This window comes from Montipora foliosa, chromosome 3 (genome assembly GCF_036669935.1).
Source record: "Montipora foliosa isolate CH-2021 chromosome 3, ASM3666993v2, whole genome shotgun sequence".
Lineage (NCBI taxonomy): Eukaryota > Metazoa > Cnidaria > Anthozoa > Scleractinia > Acroporidae > Montipora > Montipora foliosa.
The window spans coordinates 59,361,301-59,385,188 of NC_090871.1; the positions used below are offsets into that span (position 1 = coordinate 59,361,301).

The 23,888-nt window shown below is 39.7% G+C and overlaps 3 protein-coding genes across 8 annotated transcripts in view; 2 read left to right on the top strand and 1 right to left on the bottom strand.

The window, feature by feature from the left end:
• LOC137997807 (protein NLRC3-like) overlaps positions 1 to 23,888 on the top strand; it is a 251,804-nt gene that overhangs the window by 212,356 nt on the left and 15,560 nt on the right. For 4 of the 6 annotated variants that reach the window (XM_068844061.1, XM_068844060.1, XM_068844059.1 and 1 more), the window contains 4 exons: positions 13,872 to 15,126; positions 15,435 to 15,509; positions 15,949 to 16,023; positions 16,424 to 16,507. The exons of 1 other annotated variant lie outside the window; for it this stretch is intronic. In XM_068844061.1, coding sequence (XP_068700162.1) covers positions 13,938 to 15,126; positions 15,435 to 15,509; positions 15,949 to 16,023; positions 16,424 to 16,507 — 1,423 coding nt within the window. In that variant the 5' untranslated portion in view covers positions 13,872 to 13,937. The remainder of the gene's footprint in view (positions 1 to 13,871; positions 15,127 to 15,434; positions 15,510 to 15,948; positions 16,024 to 16,423; positions 16,508 to 23,888) is intronic. One more of the 6 variants, XM_068844063.1, reaches the window with a different exon arrangement.
• On the top strand, positions 9,697 to 11,789 carry LOC137994301 (uncharacterized). Its single transcript, XM_068839888.1, has 2 exons — positions 9,697 to 11,361; positions 11,514 to 11,789. The coding sequence occupies exons 1-2, from the start codon at positions 9,697 to 9,699 to the stop codon at positions 11,787 to 11,789; spliced, it is 1,941 nt and encodes a 646-aa protein (XP_068695989.1).
• On the bottom strand, positions 12,123 to 13,371 carry LOC137994302 (P2X purinoceptor 7-like). Its single transcript, XM_068839889.1, has 3 exons — positions 13,137 to 13,371; positions 12,694 to 12,826; positions 12,123 to 12,342 (listed from the first exon to the last, which is right to left on the bottom strand). Exons 1-3 carry the CDS (start codon positions 13,369 to 13,371, stop codon positions 12,123 to 12,125), a joined length of 588 nt encoding a protein of 195 aa, XP_068695990.1.

A 23,888-nucleotide genomic window follows, 5' to 3' on the forward strand; every position in this document is an offset into this window, starting at 1 on the left:
CTGAAACATGCGAACTAGTGGGTTGTTATTTATTGTCCTGTCTAACCAAAAAGTATGGCAACAGCATCGGCCTGTATAGAGACGACGGTTTGGCAGCTTTTAACTCAAACCCTCAACAAATCGAAAGAATCAAGAAGGGCTTCTGCCAAATTTTCCGTGAAAACGACTAAAAGATCACAGTCGAAGCAAACATCACTAAAGTAAATTTCTTAGACGTCACCCTTGACCTCCAATCTGGAAAGCACTATCCCTACACAAAAGAAGGAAACATCCCACTCTACGTTCACAAGAAATCCAATCACCCCCCATCCATCCTAAAGAACATACCGGAATCCATAAACAAGCGCCTCTCAGAAATTTCTTCCGACAAAGAATCATTTGATAAAGCGAAAGAAACCTACCAAGATGCACTCAACAAGAGCGGCTACATATATAATCTAACCTACAGAAAAACAACTCCAGAAACCAAACACCGCAAAAATAGGCCTAGAAACATCACCTGGTTCAATCCTCCGTACAGCCAAAACGTCAAAACAAAAGTTGGAAAGTGTTTCCGCACCTTAATCGGCAAGCACTTCCCAAAATCACACCCTTTGCACAGAATTTTCAACCGGAACACTCTCAAAATTAGTTATAGCTGCATGAGCAATGTAAAAACAATTATCTCCAACCAAAATACCAAAATAAAGCCGTCATTAACAAGTCATCAAATCCACCCGCTCAAACTATCAACACTTGCAACTGCCGTGACAAAAGAGCCTGCCCTCTAGACGGAAAGTGCAACGTGCGGAATACCATCTATCAAGCAGAGGTCACAACATCTCAGTCAAAGCAAACTTACATCGGTCTTTGCGACACATCATTCAAATCAAGTTATACAAACCACACATGTTCCTTTAGAAATGAACGCTACAGAAATTCCACTGAACTTAGTAAATATGTATGGAGTTTGAAAGACAAGAAAGTCGACTATCACATTAAATGGCGGATTGTTAGGCATGCGAGATCCTATTCAAATGTAACGAAGAAGTGTAATTTATGTCTGTGGGAGAAATACTATATAATTTGTAGACCAGATTTGGCGACCCTTAACAACAGAAATGAGCTTGTAACAAGTTGCAGACATGCAAAGAAATTCCTTCTGAATAGCGTAATTATTTAAGGCTTATTTTTAGCAGTTCACTGGAAACAGTTTGTATTGTTTAACCGTTGCCATGCACCCCAGCCTATAGTGAATTGCTACCGTTATTTTCAAAATCACTGTAAACACCATGTATTCCTTCTTTTTGGCAGTTGCCTGATGATTGCTTCGTGAGAAGCATGAAACTCGGAGTAGCAAATAAATGTTTTTGACCTAGTTCAAGTCTACGTATCTATATATATTTATATATAAGTAGAGAGAGAGAGAGAGAGAGAGAGAGAGAGAGAGAGAGAGAGAGAGAGAGAGAGAGAGAGAGAGAGAGAGAGAGAGAGAGAGAGAGAGAGAGAGAGAGAGAGAGAAAGAGAGAGAGAGAGAGATATATATATATATATATATATGAGAGATGAGAGAGATGCGCTGTTGGACGAGAGACTCTTTTATACCTTGCATATATGAAGTTTTAAGGGACCAAGGACCAACAACCCCTGGATGACATTTTCATCGTGAGAAAAACTTTTTTTGCTCTGAGCGGGATTTGAGCCACGTCCCCCTGATTACCGGTTGGGTGTAATCACCACTAATCTATCAGAGCAACCATGCTGGCTACATGGCCAATCTAGATAGCGAATGGGATTTTACGTGGTTATGCCAGGATTTTGTTTTTCTCCAACTAGATGACACTTGCAGTATAGCGTGAACACGTCGTATTTCTTGTTTGAGGAAAGAGAGATTGTACCCACGATTGAATCGCAACAGAGAATTTTGGGAAAGAAGCCTCCAGCAAAAGCCCAAAAAGCCACATGGTATACCAAAGCTGGAAAACCACTTCAACTATAAAAACCTATTGCGAAATAGAGCAGAAACTACAACAGGTACCAAACAAGGAAAAAAAACCGAAGTTTTATGTTGCACTGAATCCGAAAAATAAGACCATCAAAAAATGGCCAAAACTGCAAAACTTAAAATCCCAACGCCCCCCCCCCCCCCACCCCTCCCTCTTTAATTCTAATACTCTTTAATACTAATAATTCGATGTATATAATTCAGTGTATTCTAGTTAGGCGAAGCTCAAAAATAAAAATATCATAAACTGCCTTCAAATAGTACTAGTTCATGCGCTTTTATCGTCTGAAAAGGTTGAGCTGCAAATATTTCATTATCGTCCCCAGAATCCGCTTTCCTTTTAGTCAGCGCCAAGAACACGGACTGTGGCCACAACCAAGGCAGGAAGTCCATGAATCACGGACCTCCAGCTCTTTTGCACATTCTCAGAAATTTGAAACTATAACGGTCATCAATAGCTTTAAAGAAATACCATTACGCAACTGCGTGTACTTTTGGCTCTAGTTAAAGTCCGTGTTATTGGTGCTGACCAAAAGAAAAGCAGACTCTAGGGACGATAATGAGATATTTGCAGCATGAACTAGCACTATTTGAAGGCAGTTTATGACATTTTTATTTCTTTATTAAGGTTTGCCTAACTAGAATACACTGAATCATATACATCGAATTATTAGGCAGGGAGACCACTACAGCCTAGCCAATTACAGTGGTCGCTCGTTAATTAACAATTATTCGCCGAAGGCGAAGTGATTATCGGTGAATATTCACCGTTAATCACTGAATCTGAGAGGAATAATTGTTTTAGTATAAATACACAGGTGATTATTTCAAAGAAGAGACAAAAAAAAGAATTCAACGCGAAATCATCTTTACTTACGGTGGCAAAACGACTACTGGCAGCCATTTTGTCCGTCGAGGTGATTATCGGCTGATAATCCGAGATAGCGAGCCAATGAGAGTGCGCGATTTTGTATAATTACCTGTGTATTTATACTAATGGAAATTTAAAATAACTAAAGTTTCTCATACATAAAGAAAAAAATCAAATACAGAAAATCAATAAACACAGAAAGAAGTGGACCACACTGTGCAGTTGTGATGAATATACGTGTAGTTAATTAAAACAATGTTTTCTTCAGCGCGTGCCTTTTGCCGAAGTGCTGTATTGTGGGCTGTACTGTAGTATTGAAGCAGTTAACGCTTCAATGAAGCTATGGGGATGTGATAGGTAACAGATTCACTAGTTGAGGGCTGGACGTAGAGGTCACATCGCAACATAAGGGAAGCCTCTTGAATCTGAAACCCTCCCAAATTTCAATAATAAAACTACTACGCATCGCACTCTTTTATCTAACTTTTGCTAGTCTCCTACTTTGGAGAAAGTAAATAACACACAAACAGCGGTGACAAACATCAGATATATACGCATACCATACGTAACCTTACACATAGTATGTACTTATTGACTGAGTGGGAGGGCCGGACGGGAAAATATTTGGCCCGAGGTCATGGCGTACGGACCCAGCGCAGCGAGGTCCGTGCGCCATGGCCAAGGGCCAAGCATTTTCCTGTCCAGCCCGACCTAAACTCGGTCAATAAGCATTTTATCATATGGGCTTTTTACACTATTTAAGAGCACTCAGAAGATGAAGTTAGGACAAAATAAAAAACAAAAATATGCACAGAAAATTTATCTCATATGTTGTTTGCATTTGCTTTTCTGGCTGTAAATAACTTGGATGTTAAAAAGCGACGAAATTCTCCAAAATTGCATCGCACGGAACAGTACGTGTTCCTAGTAGGGCCGTACGGCTTTTTCCGGTCCTGCTCGCGCTAATGCGTACGGCCTTCATACTTGGGACAATATACTCAGTCTTACACGAATCACGTAGCTGGTAAGAAGGTATTTGTGAACTGTATGGTGGGTGGACAACTATATGATGGCTTGACATGAGGTACTTCCGGTCAAACTACAGAAGCCTTAAACACATCTTTCATTCAGTGAATGAGGTGAGTGAGATTCGTAGGACTTTACAAGGTCTCATAATCCACGAACAATGAAGTGCTTGCATTTTTATGTTCGCTTTTAGAAGATTATCGTCTCATCAGGACCTTTGTCTCCGCGGGAACCGAAAAGTACTTTATCGGGCAAAAGTTACACCGAACAATCCTGAGGGAATGAGAGTTGTCGAAAAGGTAAGACAGACCATATTTGTTGCACAAGAATTAAGTGTAAACAGAAGCTCACGCTGTAAAAGTCGCTTTGGAGCAACTACACAATACAGGGCCACACAGGGCCAGCACATGCAAATTAGTTAAAAGCTTTTGCAGAACGAGACACACAACAATGGGAGCTTTTGTTATTCAATGATATTGGAATCGATGATTAACATTGGGAGAGAATTTTGATGATGTTCAGTTTACTGTTTATTTCTAACCTACAGTATTATATAGTGAATTCTATGAGGTTTGGAGTATTATTTAAGCATAAAGCATAGTATGATTTGGAGAAAACGAGAAGAGGTCGCTCTTGTCGACGTCTAAGATTACTTAGAGAAGTACTGTGTAATGATAATCGTACTTTTACAGCAACAATGAAGTGACATCTGCATAATTAATTTGCAAAACCCTATTAGGTTATCTAGCAAGTTCCAGTGCAAATTGCAAAGATAAAAGGTACATGTAATAAATAATTGTGGTATAATAACGATGAAATAAATAACAATTGGTGGAACTAAAACTTGAGCAGAGATATAATCATTTACAAGTAAAGTGAAGTCTCTGCTTACGAGCCAGAAGGCCCATCAGGCTGGCACTTATCTCTGGTTTCATTAGCATGAAGCGACTAGGAGTATTTCTACTCCCCCCTGAATGGGATGCCATTCCATCGCAGAGTTACCCCCAGCATTTTGCCGGTACCCATTTTTACACCTACAGTGGAGAAAGGCACCGTGAGAGTAAAGTGTCTTGCCCAAGAACTGACAACACAAGGTCCCCAGCCAGGACCCGAACCCGGACCACTTGATCCAGAGTAAAGCACTCTAACCATCAGGCCACCGCGCCTCCCGCATTTACAGCTACTTTAAAATTACTTATTGAGGTCATATTTATGATATTTGGCAGTAAACTGTTCCAGTCATTAATTATTCTAGGCCAGAAACTGTATTTATACTTGTCGCATGATGTTTGTACCAGAATAAACTTCATCGGATCAAAGTTTCTAGTTTTCGTTACAGTTTTATGTTTCACATAATGTGGTCTATTTATTGCTGCTTGGCTGTGTAGTGGCTCGCAACTTCCCCAAGTAATTTTGGTCTTGCGTCACTTGATTTTTTTTTTGTGAGTCTTTGATGCCATGTGCTCGGGTTTGTTTGTAAGATGAGCAAAGATGTCAATTTGGAGCCGAACAGTTCGGTAAGTACTCAGAGCTTGTGTTGCCGCTTATTTAGAAATATTGTAGCATTTGTTGAAATCCTTTCTCTTTATTAGAAAACCTCTTTCTCTCTGTCTCTCGCACCTACTCAGTCAAGGACGTCCAATGGAACTGGATATTTGATGAGCAGTTTGACCGAGTTATTGCTTTATATACCTGTTTGTATTGGAGAGTTTTCGACGTTCAGCGAATAAAGTGTAGCGCTACGAATTGCCCGTGATTTGTACTGACACCTTCTATGCTTCATTGTTGGTCAATTAGGATGGTTTAATGCTTGGGTAACACATCCTTCCTGTCTTGAATATGTTTTAGTAGCAAAACGTGCAGCACCTCGCTGTACTTGTTCAAGCCAGTTTTTTGGTACATCCTGTAGGGATCCCATGCAGAACTACCATATTCTAAGATAGGTCTTACTAAGGAGGTGTATGCTTGTGCTTTAACTCTTTCTGGACTGAAAGGGAAAGTAGAGCTGTAGTCAAAGGTGTTTGCATCTCTCCGAAGTCCGTTCTTCTTCTTCTTCATTGTCACCGTGCACCGGTGGCTCAGTTGGTTGAGCATCTGGCTGCCATGCGGGAGGTCGTGAGTTCGACTCCAGCCGGACAAACACTCAGGGTCTTAAAATAACTGAGGAGAAAGTGCTGCATTTGTAATTACTGTCATTACATCCGCAAATGGTTAAGAATTTCAAGTCTTTTCAGACAAGGACTATAAACCGTAGGCCCTGTCTCACAACCCTTGAATGTTCACAACCCAGTGGGATGTAAAAGAACCCACACACTATTCGTAAAGAGTAGGGCATGGAGCTCCCGGTGTTGTGGTCAGGCGTCATTTCATTCATTCATGTGCTGGGTGAGATGGCTAATACATGTAGACTGATAGCCGCTGCAAGCGGCACCTGTATATGCTGATGTCCAATCTCAGCCATAGATCACTTGCTTCTAAAGCGCATTTGAATATGTTAAGAGAAAATGGGGTAAATAAATTCATTACCATTACCATTATCCCCTTTTTCCATGCGTTGCAACTTTAACAGTAGGTTTTACTTATGTCAGACAAACAGTTTGTCGAATAACGTTCAAACCAGATGCACCCCAAGGTTAGTGTAAGGGAAGCCAGCATGGCCGACAACAGTATAAGGATTTGTTTGGGAATCACGGTAAAAGGCTTAAGAAAATAATTATATGAAAGAATTCTCAATTAAAAAGCCTTACTTTATTGCCAATTTGGGTAGCTTCCTTCCTGTTTGCTTATTTTCCAGATCCAACATAATCTGAGCCATTTTTCAATTTCTCGGTTTCCCACCATGTTATAAAATTGAAAGGCTTCACACTCCGTTCTCGGGAGCCCACCAAACTGAGGGAAAGACATGTATTCTGAGATAAAATGATCCCATGGTCACAATTTCACAATTTCACAACAGAATCAATTGACAAAGATTGAACTTTCATTTCAACCCACCATCAACGCAATAGCAGTCTTGCAAGCAACCTCCGACGGTAGTTTGTTCACTCAATCCCAAGAAAACACCTTCTGAAAGATGCGCTTGACACTCAAGTGGCCACTGCTACGACCGTTGGATAACAAACTGACCCCCACCGGGATAGTGGACCACAGTTTGTCAGCAACAGTTTTGTTTTATTCCCTGGGTCTCCCAACAGGACTGTATTCCCTCAGATGCTAAGAATTAAATTTTCACATCAGAATCAATTGAGAAAGATTGAACTTTCATTTCAACACACCATCAATGCAATTGCAGTCATGCGAGCAACCCTAGGCAGTAGTTTGTTGACTCGATCGCAAGAAAACACCTTCCGAAAGATGTGCTTGACGCTCAAGTGCCCACAGTTATGACCGTTGGAGAACAAACTGAGCCCCACCAGGATAGTGGACCGTAGTTTGTTAACAAATTTTTCTTTTAATTTCCCTGGGTCTCCCAACAGGACTGTATTCCCTCAGATGCTAATAATTAAATTTCATGGGCTTCAGTGGAACTAGTTACTTCATGTCTGTTATGCTAATACTGGTCTTTATATGCTGATGACACGACATTAACTTGTTCCATCAATTGGATGGATATGGATCGTCTGCAAATTTCCTTAAATGCAGCAGTTTCTGAAACGGTTCATTGGGCTGCAGCTATAGCAAGCTTCCACTTACAGTGTAATGAGAAGAAAACAAACCTTCTTACCATCTGTGGCAAACGTCTTTCCAACAGAACCCCTAATGACATGACTATTTCTGTTAATGGAGTGCAACTTGAAAACGTACAATGTGCAAAGCTCTCAGGTCTGGAAATTGATAGAGAACTGACATTTGAATAGCATGTTGATAAGTTATGTAAGAAACTATCCCAGCACATCAATTGAAATTTTAAGAAAGATTACATTGTAGTCATTGCCTGGAAATAAAGCATAGCGTTCTCTTTTATAATGCTATTATTAGACCAGTGATAGATTATGTTAGTGTTATCTGATCAAACTGTGATAAACATTGTCTAGATCGTATTCTAAAGCTACAAAAGAGAGCAGCAAGCATCATCGTTGGTGCTGATAGTTATGCACCCTATGTTCTGTTCAGTTATTTAACAAACTCAAATCGATTGCTTTTTTTGCGAATGCTAAGCTAGCCAAGTGTTGTATCATATACAAACATTTGCAAGGTCGCTTGCCTAGTTATCTTACAAGCTTATTAGTACTTACCAGTGAGACTCATTCACGGCAAACAAACAATCCTTTATTACCCTACACATTAAACAGGATATAATTACATTTAATAAGTTAAAAAAGAGAAATGGCTGGGACAGGCGACCTCGAATAACTACAAAGTTAAAAAGATAGATAGCCAGTTTCGTACATATGAATTAATACAAACTTTGGTGAGCATACACACATACACAGAAACGAACAGATCACAAAGCACAAAATAAACACTTTGGGATCACTTTACTTTATAAATAGGAGAATTTTGGATCAGAGAAAAAAATTATAGCTAAGCAGCATTATGATCATCATAATTTATTATTGCAAAACAGTTTTATGAATACATGAAAGTTAGAAGTTTCGAGAGGTTGCCCATGTTGGAAGTAGTAGTTAAAGGAACCCTCCACTGTTTTTACAAATATCGCTTAAAATGTTCCAAATGTGCTTATTAATAGACCTGATATAAAAAAAATGCCTTACCTAGCGAACTGATTTTCTTTTCGATTTTCAAAGAACAGCCTTTCAGCCACTTCGAACTTCCGGCGGCCGCCATCTTGAATAGCGCGCAGGGCACTGTGGGCTGATGACGTATCGTGGTTGCTCGTGTCGCTGCTTCGCGGTAAATTTGAGTTGTAAAATGCCTCACTGCGTAGCTTTTGGCTGCAACAAACAGACTAAATACCGCAAAAACCCAAGTGTAAGCTTCCATGCTTTCCCAAAAGATGAAAGATTTCGCCATGCTTGGTTTCGAGCGATCGGAAGGACGTCACTGCCAAAAAATCCTCGTCTTTGCTCTGAACATTTTGAAGCCGGCTGCTACGAGGATAGAGTCAGACTTGAGGGTGAACTCCTCGGTTCGTGCCCTTGGAAAAGAAAGCTCAAGCCCGATGCTATCCCCACGATCTTCTCACACAAAAAACCCGCGCCTACTCGTCTTACCAGCAGAAAACGAGCAGCGAAAAAACAACGACAAGAGGTTTGTACCCAAACCTCGAGACTTTTCTCTTGAGATATGAGTACTTCATTTTCGTTACATCTTTTTTGTTACAAATCTTTGATTTTTTGAAGCAGATCTTCGTTTTATGATTTGAAATCATTGCCTGAAAGTGTAGTTAATTCGCGGTCGAATTCTTATCTCACCACACATTAAAATAAATTTTGTGTTAGCTAGAAAAGATGACAGATATTTTTTTCTAGCATTAGTTTAATGGTCAATATTCCATCATATTTGGCGCGTTTATAAATCTTCCCTTCAACCTTGAGATCTCCATTTTTCAGCGGTAATCGTCGCACCTTCGCTTTCATCAGAAATACCCATAGATGGGCTCAGATTGTCATCACACTGTTCCATAGTCATCTTTTTTTTTTTAAAAAAAAACTTTTTCACTTCTGTTTGATCCTATATCTATCTAGACCCTAGATGCCATGTTACAAAGCACGTCGCATTCGAAAAATGACGAAAATCAAGAAATGGTCATGACAACTGAAGAAATTACTGAAGAAGTCACTAATGAAGAAATTGATACAAGCTTACTAGAAATCGAACGTCCAACCACATGTGAAATGGCTTCGCAAACAGAATGGCCGGTGTACAAATCAGTGAAACATCAAGAACCGTAACGGTTACAACCTGTGATGTTGGATGTCAATTCCCCCTTGACATTACAGAGGAAGCTTTATCAGATCATAGTTACGTTTTGAAAACCATCCAAAACACAGCACCCAGCAATTTCTTACCTGACAATGCTGATGACATTGAAAAAGATTCTATTGCTGTTGAAGATGGATATGATTCCCAAGTTGAGCTTTTTCCAGATTTGGATGATGATGCTCCCCCTGTCAGGTGTGAAAGAAGTGAATGTGTAAAACTGAATTCTGAAATAGAGCTAGAAGTTAAAGAACCCATGGACATAATTGTTTCTCAAGAAACAGCCACCAGTGGCTCACAATATACTCCAAGTTTAAAAAATGAAGATGGCTTTGGTACATGCAGCTCTCAGGACTCACAAGAATCTAATAGTGACAGTGCAAACGCATGCACACATAACACTTACAAAGAACGAGTTTTCATGGTTTATGAGGAGCAATTGAAAGAGTTATTAAGATTTTGCCCTAAGTGTAGCTCTCTAATAATACCTGAGAGCACTGTTGAAGTTGAAAATGAAGGCTCTCAGCTTTCTCTAAAACTAACTTGCATCAATAACTGCGAGTACCTGTGGCAATCACAGCCACCATTGGCCAATATAAAAGGTGCTGGAAATCTGCTTTTCACAGCTGGGATCTTTTTTTGTGGCATTCCCTTCTCGAAATTCGCGGCACTGTCGAAGTTGATAAATCTTAAATTCATTGGTAAGGGAACATATTTCAACATTAGAGAACAGTACATCTTTCCTGTTGTAAGAAAGACATGGCAGCAGCAACAACAGGAGATTTTCAGTGAATTGAAGGACAGGGAAGGTGGTGCTGTTTTAGCTGGTGATGGACGCTGTGACAGTCCTGGACATTCTGCAAAGTATTGCACTTATACATTTTTAGATGTAACAAGCCAAAAGGTCATTGATTTCAATGTGGTATCTGTGTCTCAAGTAGCTAATTCTAATCAAATGGAGAAAAAGGGATTTGTTGACACTTTAGCAAACATTGAGGCTAATGACATTGAGGTCAAATTGATATCAACTGACAGACACACTCAAATAAAGAAGGAAATGAGAGTAAACCATGCAAACATAGATCACCAGTTTGATCCTTGGCATCTGGCTAAGACAGTCAGTAAGAAGTTATCTGCAGCATCTAAAAAGTCTGGTTGCTCAGACCTTGCACCGTGGATTCCGTCCATTGTCAACCATTTGTGGTGGTGCGCGGACAGCTGCAATAAAGATCCAGAGGTACTGCGAGAGAAATTGTTATCAGTAATGCACCACGTGACAAACAGGCACAGTTGGCCAGGAAACAAGACTTTCCACAAGTGTGACCATCCACCACTTTCACCAGAGCAGCAGCGCAAGAAGAAGTGGCTCAAGCCTGGTAGTGCAGCACATACAGCACTTGTAAACATTGTTAAAGATAAGCTTCTCCTGAAAGACATCATCCACCTCACACAGTTTGTGCACACCACAGCTCTAGAAGTGTATCATTCAATGTACCTCAAGTACTTGCCAAAGCTGCAACACTTCACCCATGATGTCATGAAAGTTGGTACTATGTTGGCAGCACTTGACCACAACAACAACGTTAACAGACCACAGGTAAGCTTCTTGAGATTTTCCCCCTTCTGCAGTGGATAAATTAATAGATGGCTTGTGAAAGAGCAGAAATTATATTTTGTGTAACTCATACTCCAAATCAGTTAATTAATAAAAGAAAGGTTTATTAATATACATACTTTACTTCAAACTAGGCCATCATCCAAGCTGGCGAATGTCAGGGGGAGCCTAGATTTAAAATCTCCTGGAACAAGGTGTCCAAGAGATTTGGAGCTGAACCAGTCCTGGAAGAGAAGTCCTATGAATATCTTGAGGACATGCTGCAAACAGCATTTTTGTTGGAAGCATCAGGAAAGAAACCAGCCCCTAAGCACAAAGATAGGTCTGGGGTTATGGCACCACTACAAAGGCCTAATCGGAATGACATTATTGAAGCAAGAGTCCGGTTATCTAGATTTAAGAAGAATTAGCTCCTCTGCTAGCTATAGTTTAACCTACAACTAGACTCCATGTGCAAATTTATTAATACAGGGTCACTTATAAATATATTTATAGAGTAATTTTCATTTCAGTGTGGGAAAACCAAAACCCTAAGTTCTTACCTGGCTAATCTCAAATGACAAAGATGATCCAATGAACCAATCATAAGATAGAGCAACATAATATGTCAATGCTCTTTGTACACTATCATAGACTCTTGCTTAAAATTTACAAAATCGTTTCTCTTTGTTAAAAGAAATATAATTAAGTTCCTTGAAGATACATGTTATCTGATTAAAATATTGTTTTACAGTGAAAATATTTTATATATTTAAAAAGTCTCTCCAGGCTTCATGAAGCTCACTGTCAAATGAGCTGTCATCATCATCTCCTGCTATGTATCCTGTGTACATGCCATCTGGTGCGGGAAATGTAGCTCTGATTTTTTTTACAGCACAAGATGGTATTACTCGGCGAATGTTTTTACCAAGGTAGCCATGGGCCCACCAGGTAAACTGCCTGTATGCAGCATACCGCAATGACCTGAATAAGAAAATTTTCCAAAATGCGGAGAAAAATATTGTAAGCTATGTTTGCCAATAAATAAAAGCTTAATTTTAAGCTTAACTTGAGTGAAGGTACAGCAACGTGTTGAGCAGATTTCATTTTTAGTTTTTCTTTTGTAATGAATATCACTTATAAATATATTGCAGTAGTGTCCTGTTAATAACAGTTGTCTGAAGCATTTTCTGGAACATCATTTATCATCCTAAATAAAAATATTACTTTTGTTTATGTTGTTGAATTTGCTGCATGAGCAATCTGTCTTCTCACTAAAAAGCAACAACCGATTAAGTCGTTTGATAAACTAGATTTTTACACAAGATAACACACCTTTTAGATACTTGTTCCCTATCAGGAAGGCCGGCACTTTCACGATCGTGCAAGCTGACCAAAGCGGTCCATAGTACATCTCTGTTGAGGCACACCGCCTCAAAACTATCGTGTGAAGTAATGCAAGACAGGTCTAGGACGGAATGTCCGGGACAACAGTTAAGTTAGTTCGATCTTTCTGACGAATTTTATACTATAATGGGATCAGGCCACAAATGGTTATTTCTAACAGTACAGAAAACGTTCTCTGTACATTAAATTTCTAAAGAATCAAATGGCCTTTATGAACGAGCAATCTCAAAACAAAGAAATTAACAACAGTTTAATTCCATTACCACAGATTTATTACCACCTCATTTGTTTATACAAAAATAGCTTAAGAAACACGGCTTTTCGGAAAAAAAAAGCATCGATGACCTCTTTACATATACATTGCAGTGTACCTTCAACAATTTTGGACAAAAATGTCAGCTCTTTACAGCAAACGCATTCTTTTTCACTCGGCATTGCAACACATCGTTCACATGAGCACCAAGACGTGTTTGACCGGCGATTCTCGTTTCCTTCATTTGAAACTGAATCTTCTTCTTCTCCTTCTTCTTCTTCTGCGGCACTTTGGGGTTGTTCTTCGCTAGAAGAATACTCCGGCTCAAACTGATACGGCGAAATCTGCGACATGTTTACAATTGCAGCGAGCAACCACGAACGTCATCAGCCCACAGTGCACTGCGCGCTATTCAAGATGGCGGCCGCCGGAATCTCGAAGTGGCTGAAAGGCTGTTCTTTGAAAATCGAAAAGAAAATCAGTTCGCTAGGTAAGGCATTTTTTTTATATCAGGTCTATTAATAAGCACATTTGGAACATTTTAAGCGATATTTGTAAAAACAGTGGAGGGTTCCTCTAAGTTTTTAGCTGGCGAAACTTCCAAACGTTTTATGACAATAGTTTTGTAATTAATAAAAAAGGTTTTTAGGTGGCGGGAAGGACTAAAAAGACATCTTGTTGATTTAATCATAGCCATTGCTCAGTAGTTAAACCACTTGTTCCCCTGTGTTATTGAGAAACTGCTTTTCCCTGGGCCATTCTCGACATTCTCAACTCCCTTCTTTTACTGAGTTGCATTTTTGTCCACCATAATAAATGTGTCTGCTAATTTCCTCTATATATGTGTTTTAAGGTTACGGAATAGCTCTGGCTCAAGGTTCATCCACCCAATGCAGCAGCGTTAACACCACACTTAACTATGGCGTCATACTCATGGCAGCATTCTCAAGAACTTGGCCCCAACAAAGTTCGAGTCACCATTTTCGCTTCTGAGTGGGGATCCAGTAAAGGCGGACTTTCCACAATCAACAGAGAGCTGGCCATACAGCTGGCCAAATTCCCAGAACTCGAAATCACTTACTTTTTACCGAAATGCTCTGAGGAGGATAAGGAAGTAGCTCGCAGCCATGACATAAAGATTCTTGAGGCAACACGACTGCTAGGGTATGAAGAACTGGAGTGTCTCAGTTTTCCACCAGAGCATTTGCGAATAGACGTCATTGTTGGTCATGGAGTGAAACTTGGTCGCCAAGCACAAGTTATCCGCAATTCTCACAAATGCAAGTGGATACAAGTGATACACACTGACCCAGAGGAACTAAGCATGTTCAAATGTTACGAGAATCCAATCTCAAGGGGCGAAGAAAAGCACACTGTTGAAGTAGAACTGTGCAAGACGGCTAATTTTGTTGTAGGAGTCGGGCCCAAGTTGGTAGAGGCCTTTCGCAAATACCTCCGCAGTTGTCAAAAAGATCAAGGTGTTTTCAACTTCACGCCTGGTATTTTTGATGAATTTTTGAGTGTTCAGCAAGTTTCTGAGGAAAGAAAACAATGCAGTGTCCTGGTGTTTGGTCGTGGGAATGCTGAAGACTTTGAGTTAAAAGGATTTGACATTGCAGCAAAATCTGTTGCGGTATTGCCTGATATTCAGCTTGTTTTTGTCGGAGCAGACGATGGAAAACACGAGGAGATCGCAAATCGATTGCTTGAATGCGGTATTCCTAAAAATCGCCTTAGGGTGAGAGGCTATGTCGAAAGCCGTGAAAAGTTGAAGGAATTATTCTGTGAGGTGGATCTTGTACTTATGCCCTCCAGAACAGAAGGGTTTGGTTTGACAGGTCTGGAGGCTCTCTCAGCTGGGTTACCTGTGATCGTCAGCAAGAACTCTGGCTTTGAACAAGCCCTGTGCAATGTACCATCTGGTTCTTCATTCGTCATTGATTCTGAGGATCCCAATGCATGGACAGCAGCTATCAGGGACATCTGGAACAAAAACAGGCAGACAAGGCTTGATGAGGCTAAGGTGTTGCGTGACTCCTATGGAACGAAGTATAGCTGGTCTGAGCAGTGCAAAGATCTTATCAAAAAGATGATCAACTTAGTTAATGGTATGACTTAACAATGTATTTCAGTCCGTTTATATAAAAATCGTTTCAAATAGATACTTAGTCGATCATCTTGCTATCATGTAGACATAAACTAGAATGACAGCTTCACTAGCTCAAAGTATGATGGGAAATGAAGCTAAAAAGTAGTTCAGTGAGACTAAACCCTTACTACACTGTATAGAAAAAAAAATACACTCAGAAGTCAGTATCATATCCGTTGATAGTCAGCTCGAATTGAAAGTGTAATACTACTTTTTTTCTAAGCTTTGAGCGATTGACGTATTGTTCGCCCGTATGTATTTCAACAGATGCTTCCTGCGAGCCTCAGATGTCATCAGAAGAGCAAGGCAAATTAAAGAGAAAATCCCGTGAGTACCTACAAGGTAAAATCGTTGGGATTCTGACAAGTACAAATTAGTTGTTGGAAGGACAATTCTCGAATAGAGCCTGTTTACTCACGTGATAAGGTGCCTTGGTTAACTGAACAAAAAATATGTTGTCTTTGCGTAAGAGAAGAGGAGTTTATTTAACGGAGGATTAGTTTCTTGACATCAACTTGACAGCGCTTTCTCTATTTGGTCCTTGTGACGTCATATGCCTATACGCTCTGTACACTTGAAGACATTGATAACCACTGATGGGTATGGGGGACACCATCAGCATTCCATGAATTTGAAAAATATAATTATCGACCCTAGTAGGTCTTTGGATTATTTTGAGTGAGCATCTGAATCTTTCCTCTGACCTTCTGTTATTTAAGGCAAAAAATGAATTCTGCCTCCCACCCAGGTGGTACAGATTTTTACTTTTAAATATTTACAGATATATCTTTGACTGATCATGGCCTTTCACAAAAGAAAGCAAGAGGAGAATACAAAGAGTCTAAGCAACATTCAGGTAAAGTCATCTAAACTGAAGCAAGTTTAAATCTGATTCTAAATTTAACTGACTGAGAAGCTCTTTGAATTAAGGTTTTCTGGCAGTGGTTGATGTAGATACAATACTACTTGTGCAGTCTTAACGTTTTGTCAAGGACATCCTTTTCATAGAATCTTGCCAAACAACGAAACCTAGTACATGTATACGTTTTTTTTTAATGTATTGTGAGTGGCTAACAGTCGCTAGTATTGGTGCCCGCTGTCTAGAGGAATACCCAAAAGGGCCAATCAAATGGCTCCCTGCTGCTAAGAGTTGTTGGGCTAGAACTAATGAGATTATTATTCCAATAATCTTGTATTGTATGCGCTGTGTATGCGAATGCCACCTTTAAGTGATCTGTGGTTGAACTTTTTGACAGATGTTTCTGCCAGTGAACAAAGTCAACTCCTTGTTGCAAGCGAAAGCTTTCCATCGTCTTCCCTGGCTTCTCATCGAACGGAAGGTATATATGACCTGAAATAAGCACGATAGAGGCAATTTGACCATGTTGGAAATCTACAATCCGGGTCAAAACACTTCGGGACACTTGTCAAATTTTGGGCGAAAAGTAGAGAATTTACTGTACATGCTTCCATCGTTATATGAGCAACGTTTCTTCTTCTTTCGCTGCCTTTTTTGCGTCCCCCTTTCCCCCAGACAATGTTGAAACATGCCAGCGATCGATGAACGGATCTTGATTTTGGAGACCGTGAAAAATCAACATTGTATTGGGGTGAGGGGGAAAAGCACGAATTGTCCCGACAGTTTTGACCAGGATTGTAGGTGAAAAAAAAAAGTCATACAATGAGCATTTCTTACATATCAGCTTTTTCACTCTGTCCAACGTGGATGTATTACTTTGTTCTAATCGTCACTCCATTTCAACTTGAATATATTATTATTCCTAGATCCAAATCACCTAATTGTCCTTTTTTTTTCAGCCTGTCTCACCAAATGAGGTTAAATTTGAATTTTTGTCTCTCTCCATCGATAAATCGCATGGTCTTTACTCATGTCCTGCGCAGCTTTTGAAGTGTGCGAGTAACATCATCTCCCCTCTTTTAGCCGAGACCTTCAACATATCTATTTCTTTAGGAGCTTAACCGTCTAAACTCAAAATAGCTAAAGTAATTGCGATATTTAAAAGTGATGATGAGACTGATGCCTCAAATTATAGGCCTATATCCTTACTCTCAAATCTTAATAAAATCTTTGAGAAACTAATTTATAATCGAATGATTAGGTTTATCAATCTGCATTCTATTCTATATTCTTCACAGTATGGCTTTCGCCAGGGTCATTCTACCCAACATGCTATAGAGGTTTTGCACAGTGGCCATGTTCCATGGCAGGAACAATGAAAATGTTTTGCATTAGAACGAACATTTGTTCCCATGGGAAAAAGAATCTATTGTTCCTGCCATGCAAAATGGCCGCCGTGCAAAACCTCTATTGTTGACATTACCGAAGCTATTCAGAGAAACGTGGAACAACGCTTGGTTACCTGTAGTATTTTTATCGATCTTAAGAAAGCCATTAATACTTAAAATCATAAAATTCTACTCGATAAGCTTAATTACTTTGGTTTTAGGAGAATAATTAATGAACTGGTCAAATCTTATTTATTTGATAATACCCAAACAACCTCGATTGGTTGTATGATTTCTGCTAAGTTTACGTGCTCTTATGTGCTCTTATGGTGTGCCACAAGGTTCTGTATTAGGACCCTTGCTCAATGCACAAGGGAAATAGAGAAAACAAGCTATTACGTTGTTACAAAGTAATACGGAGAAAATAGCAAACGAATATCCCACAACGCGCAGAATATGTAATAAGAGTTTTTACAACAAAGAAGGCTTCAAGTTAAATGACATACAAACTATATTTATCTTTCTGGTAATCTCTCGCCATTTCCGAAATTTACCCGTAGTTGACGTTCACTGTAACTGGACAATTTGTGCTAACTGTTTGTGCATCCCACGGATACGCCTTAGTAGGCGTGTTGTTATATATATCTTCAATAAACCCCTTTCGATCAGACGGAAGTGCTGTTGCTACTTGTTTACGTGTTTATGTACTCACTAGGTTCGCTTCAGTGCACATTAATTTACATGGCAGAAGGACTGGCACCAGTGCCATTTCATTTTATTTTTTCAAATAAGAATACGCGCCACATTGTTCACTTTTTCGTGAGAAACAAACAATTCCAGAAGCTGTTAGTGTTGCAACATAATTGGCCTCCATGTGCTTTTTTGTTTCGTGATATCAATTTCCCCAAATTGTTAAAAAGGCTCTTTTTCCGTCTTCGCCGGCTCTAAAAATTCACTTAAAAGGGTGTGTGGAATTGGAATTTGAACCCTTTAAAAAGAGCAGAACGATGTCTCTTTTGTTTATTTGTGAAGTTTCTAATGCAAACGATTCACCCATGTGTCAAATCAATCATGTTGTTGTGTTTTCATGCCTATCTATTTTGACCTTGCTATCAGCCTGAGAGACGGTTTATTCTGGCTTTTCATGATCTTATAGAAATCTAGGAATTTCCTTTAAAACATATTACACAATAAGGTGAGAAGGTATCAAACAAGCCTTACTTTAGAAAACTATTCAACAACACATCATTTTGGGAGAATAAAGAATGTCTTTCGAGATGTATTCCTAATTTGCACTGTAAGAAGGCCTCTAATTCTCTCTCGTGATCCTTTCAATTATAAACTGTCATTGATGAATAGTTGCCTCATCTAAGCTTCCACATATCTACATTTGTACGTTTACATTCATAACTTGCAAGATCTTGAGTAAGGACATTTCACGTCTCACAAAATTGCGCAATCACTCGTTTGCATTCACTTTGTTTGTTTGGGCTTTCATTCACTAACATTATTTGTATTCAACATGTATGTCTTCCATTTTTAAATGTTACACTTTGCCGACTTAAAGACACAGTAAAATGTTCATCTCTTTAATCAATACTGGGCCCCATCTACACAATTATCAAAGCTGATCGGCTTGCTTATGTCTCGGCCCGCATTTTGCTCGAACAGTGTCGAACATTTTAGAATGTACAAAGTACAACTTTGCTGATGTAAAGAAAGTAATGGTCCAAGCAATCCGTGCTTTATTGCTGTTATGTTTTGATAGCAAGCAAGCGACTACTGCTGTCCATGGAGTTACGAATGTTACAAATGTTATCTTTTTACAAATGGGTCGATTCATTTCATCCGTGGTTGAAAAAAGATAAATAATGAACGTATCTTGTGCCTCATCTCGGGTAACTTTTGTTTGACGACATCAAAGGTAAGTCTTTGCAACTTGTACGCGATGCAAACCTAGGGATTTGATGACTGTTCTGCTTCTTCCACACTTATGACGTAATGACCACACGTGACCACAACGAAAAAAATTCCTATTTAATTTGCTTTTGCTTATGAAGTCAAACTTTTGCCAAAAAGCGAGTATCTGTACTAAAGGCTAATCAAATTGACGATAAAAAATATACTTATTTTTCCGTCAGTTGCCCTGTAATCAACTCTGAAAATGCTTTTTGAAAGCTTCTTTTTAATCAATTTCCTAATTCCTTGTGACTGACAACAATTGTCTGCATTGCTAAAGCCCACACTAGATGAAATGAAAACGATAGAATTTGCACGAAAAAAGCGCAGGATAAGGATGTAAAACGTTTGCTTGGCAACCACATAGTCATTTAAGGATTGGAGTGACATCTGGACATGGAAACGTACGTGGATATCGTGTTTATCAAGACGTTTGGAAGCCATAGATTGGAGAAAAACATGTTGCTAAACGAAAGTTTAAAAACCCATGGACAAACACGCCGTGAAAGTAGTGAAGGGCAATGAAACGGTCGGCCATTTGCCTCTCGAGTTCTCCCGAATAGCGTGGTATTTTCGTGCACGTAGTGGAAAAATCAGTGTTGAGGTGATCGGTTGTAGACGACATTGTAAGCAGCTGTGCGGAGGAATGGAAATTCCATGCCAATTAGAGTTTAACTGCTCAAACAAAGTGCAAATGAAACGCTTGAAAGAACTACTGGATATGCAAACAAATGGCTCCTTTAGGAGCCACCACTTCTACCGAAAGCAGGTTTCAATCACAGGTTTCAATATGTTTAATCTTTAGTTACTGAAGGTTTTCAGTTCAATTTGTGACCCCTACAACCCAGTTTACTCCCTGTGAAAGCAATGGTCGTGTATAAGCTGCACCCGCAATTCTTTGCCCAAAACTTAAGCAAAGAGGTGCGGCTTATACTCGAGTCTTTACAGTATTTCAGTAACCTCTTGAACTAAGTAAATGAATGGCAAACAGCTGTTATCAATGAAGTGTGTTCTTTGTGTTCAACAAAAATTAAACAATTTTCACTGTTTTTGAACCAGTGCAATTAAAATTGTACCAGTTCAAAAACAAGTTGTTCCAAAGTTAAAATAATGAAGTACAACATAGTCGACTCGTCACACAAAATGTGGCAAATCTCTGCGTCTCAGTGAGCGCCATTGGAGAACGACCATACAACCTCGCCTTGTTCAGCTGCAGAGATAAATCTCTGCAGCTGACCAAAGGTATTGCTCGGGCCCACTTAACTGTAAATTGTCAACAATTATTTGGTGTTTTATCTACACGATCAAATATATTTGCTACATAAGATGGTCACATAAAAATTGCTTTTGTAAACTGGGCTTGATAGTAATTCGGGGACAAGCGAAATGATTCCGCACTTTGTATTTACGAAGTCTCCCTTATTTTTTTTGGTTATCATGAATGGGAAGTGATATTTTGTCTACTTTTTGCAGGACGGCAAACTGGATTTGCATTTTTTTTGTTACCCTCATTCATTTAGATCAGTGTTAATCTTTTTGCTGTTCTGGATGTAAGCTTATGGCATTGGGAAAGTTGTCAGATTGTTTGGAAAACTAACCCGTTCGCTACGCTTACTCGTTCATTTTCCAAAGTACAGGCTACATGAGTACAGTGCAATTTATACCTTCCCTTCTGTCTGCAAACAGACCCGATACTTGATTGGGCCTGTGAACTCTAACCTTATTACTTCAAATACTACTGACATTACTGTACATTGGCACTAACATACTACTAACATACCACATTGGCACTAAGACCTCAAAAACAGCCTCCTATCTTATTTTGCATAGTCGTGCTAAGGGATTTTTCCAGCTCTTTACAGTCAGTTGTGCTGTCATTACTGGTCGCTCGTTCTGGAGCTCTCTTGGCTTTTTAGTTTTTCTCCTTTCACCTGGTTTTTATTTTTGGAATCCTACTGCTACCAAGTTTGTGTCCATTAGCTGGCGCTGGAGTCCTGCCTTTGACCTTGGAAGGCGGTGTTTTTTGATACCCACGGCATACATGTATTAATAGTTTTGTGGGTTTGTGCTTAGCTCGAGGAAGACTGAAATTTGCTTGTGAAGTTTCTCTTCTAATGAGCTTCTCTGGAGGATTTCCGTACACAATGACATACCAACAGTGGCGTTCAACCCGTTCAACACCTTTGCATCCCGAGGAAAGAAAGGCCTAGGCTATTGTTTTAAAATAGGTGGTCAAATGGTCCCATTTATAACTATTGTAACTCAGATTCGACTTGCAACTTAATGGGTCTTTCTATATCTACAACCTCGGTCATAAATAGTTGTAACACCTCTCTTGAAAAGCACGTAACTCGCATCAAAGCAATTGATAACGCACCCCTCCTCCTCCTCCTCCCTCCCTTCAATGTTGCGTTTCGCGGCTAGTTCTTGCACTGGAACCCATAAACATCAACACTGAAAGGGGAGGAGGGAAAAATTTCCGTAAGTGTTACAACATTTGTGACCGAGACTGCAGCTCAGTGGCAGTGTCCATCCACAACCTGGGCCTGATTCTACTAACGCCCAGAAGATTCCAGTAAGATGTACAATTCATCATCTTGTCCAGAGACCAACAGCCCGTGGGATTGATTTGTCAGCCGTCATAAGTGTTCGTTCCAATTGTGTGAACAATCAACAATTAAGAAATTCTATCCATTCCATTCCAGTTAGATTGTGTACCGATAATAGGCGACACATTACTCAAAACAATTGTTTACGTGTGCTGGAGAACCTTGTTTCGGCCTGTCGTGTCAACAATATAGTACTGGAGTAAAGAGTGTGATCTTTTTGCACCCTTCTGATCTGAACGTTAGATCTGCTGGTAATAAAGCAATGGCGATTAAATCGCTCACTGTGGATAATGATATTGATGTTTTGGCACTAACCGAAACGTGGTTTCACGATGATAACTACAATGTAGTGAATATGAGTACCCTGAGTGCTACAGGATATAGATTCCTTCACAATGCAAGAGCTGTGTGGAGGGGATGGGGGTGTTAGTGTACTACTCAAGGATAGGGTTCAGATTAACAATATCATGTGTGATACACGGGAGACTTTTGAACTCATGGACGTACGGTTTCGGAGTAGTCTTCATTTAAGTGTGTTTGTCATATATTGGCCACCCGAGTCAACTTACGTGCTATTTTGCAGAGAGTTCTCACGGCTGCTGGATACCACCCTACCTGAGCACCCAGGCCCTATAATTTTCATTGGTGATATCAACTTTCATTTTGATGATCCAAATGACCATTATGCTAGACGGTTTGCTAATATCCTAGGAGCTTTTGATCTTAAACAGCATGTTAGAGGCATTACGCACAAGGATGGCTGCACCCTTCACCTTGTTATCACTAAATCCGATGACTCTCTTGTAAAAAATATAAGGGTTTGTGATTCTGCTATTTCAGATCATCGAGCTATCCACTGGGGTCTATTCCTGGAGAAACCTAGCTGTGTTTGCCAAGAAAGCTGTTCATTTGCGTAGACTGTGGTCTATTGATATGAATAGTTTTTTTCTGAGGAACTCATGGAGTCGCCATTGTTGAGCCAGCCTCCTACAGACTTTAAAAACTTTGTTACACTATACAATAGTCTTTCTATCATTGATTGATAAACCGGCCCCTATGAATCTGAGTGTTTAACCATCAGAGTATCTGCTTCATGGTATAAGCCTGAGGTGACAGAGGAGAAAGAAAGAGACGGCGCCTTGAAAGGAAATGGCTTCCTATTGGTCTACTGATTGATCGTGAAAGCGATGTGTACCAGTGTAGCGTCGTCAACAACCTTATTGATTCTTTAAAGTTATCCTACTTTACTTCTAATATCGAGGCTCACTATAATGATCAAAAGGTCCTATTCAAGAAAACTGTGAATAAGTTACTTCAGAAGAGGACATTCAGATGTTATACCTCTGCTCCGAGCAATGATGTGTTGGCCAACCGTTTTGCTGACTTTTTCCATGAGAAAATTTCTACCATACGTTGAGACCTACAAGCTACAATAGATTACCGTCAGTTGACCAGACACCATATCCTGATGAAACATACTTTGCTAAACTCTGTATATTTGACGCAGTTACTCATGAGGAGGCGAAAGCTTTTGCTTCTAAATCGATCTCCAAATCATGCAACCTTGTACCATTACACCTCACATTATCAATGGATGCTTTGACAAACTTCTTCCTATTATAATTGGAGTATTGTAAATTTGTCGCTTGCAACTGGCGTTATGCCTGAGTCCTTGAAGCTGGCAAAGCGAAGACCATCTCTAAAGAAGCCTGATGCAGATCATGAGGAGTATGTGAGTTTTCGTCCCACATTAAATCAGCCGATGGTGTCTAAACTAAAGGTGTTGAAAAGGCTGCCGGCCTCTGACCATTTCACTCGGCATGTTTTGATCCATCATCTGGACGAGTCTCTTGAGTCCGCTTATGAGAAGTTTTGCTGGACTGAAACAGTCTTGGTCAAGGTTCAG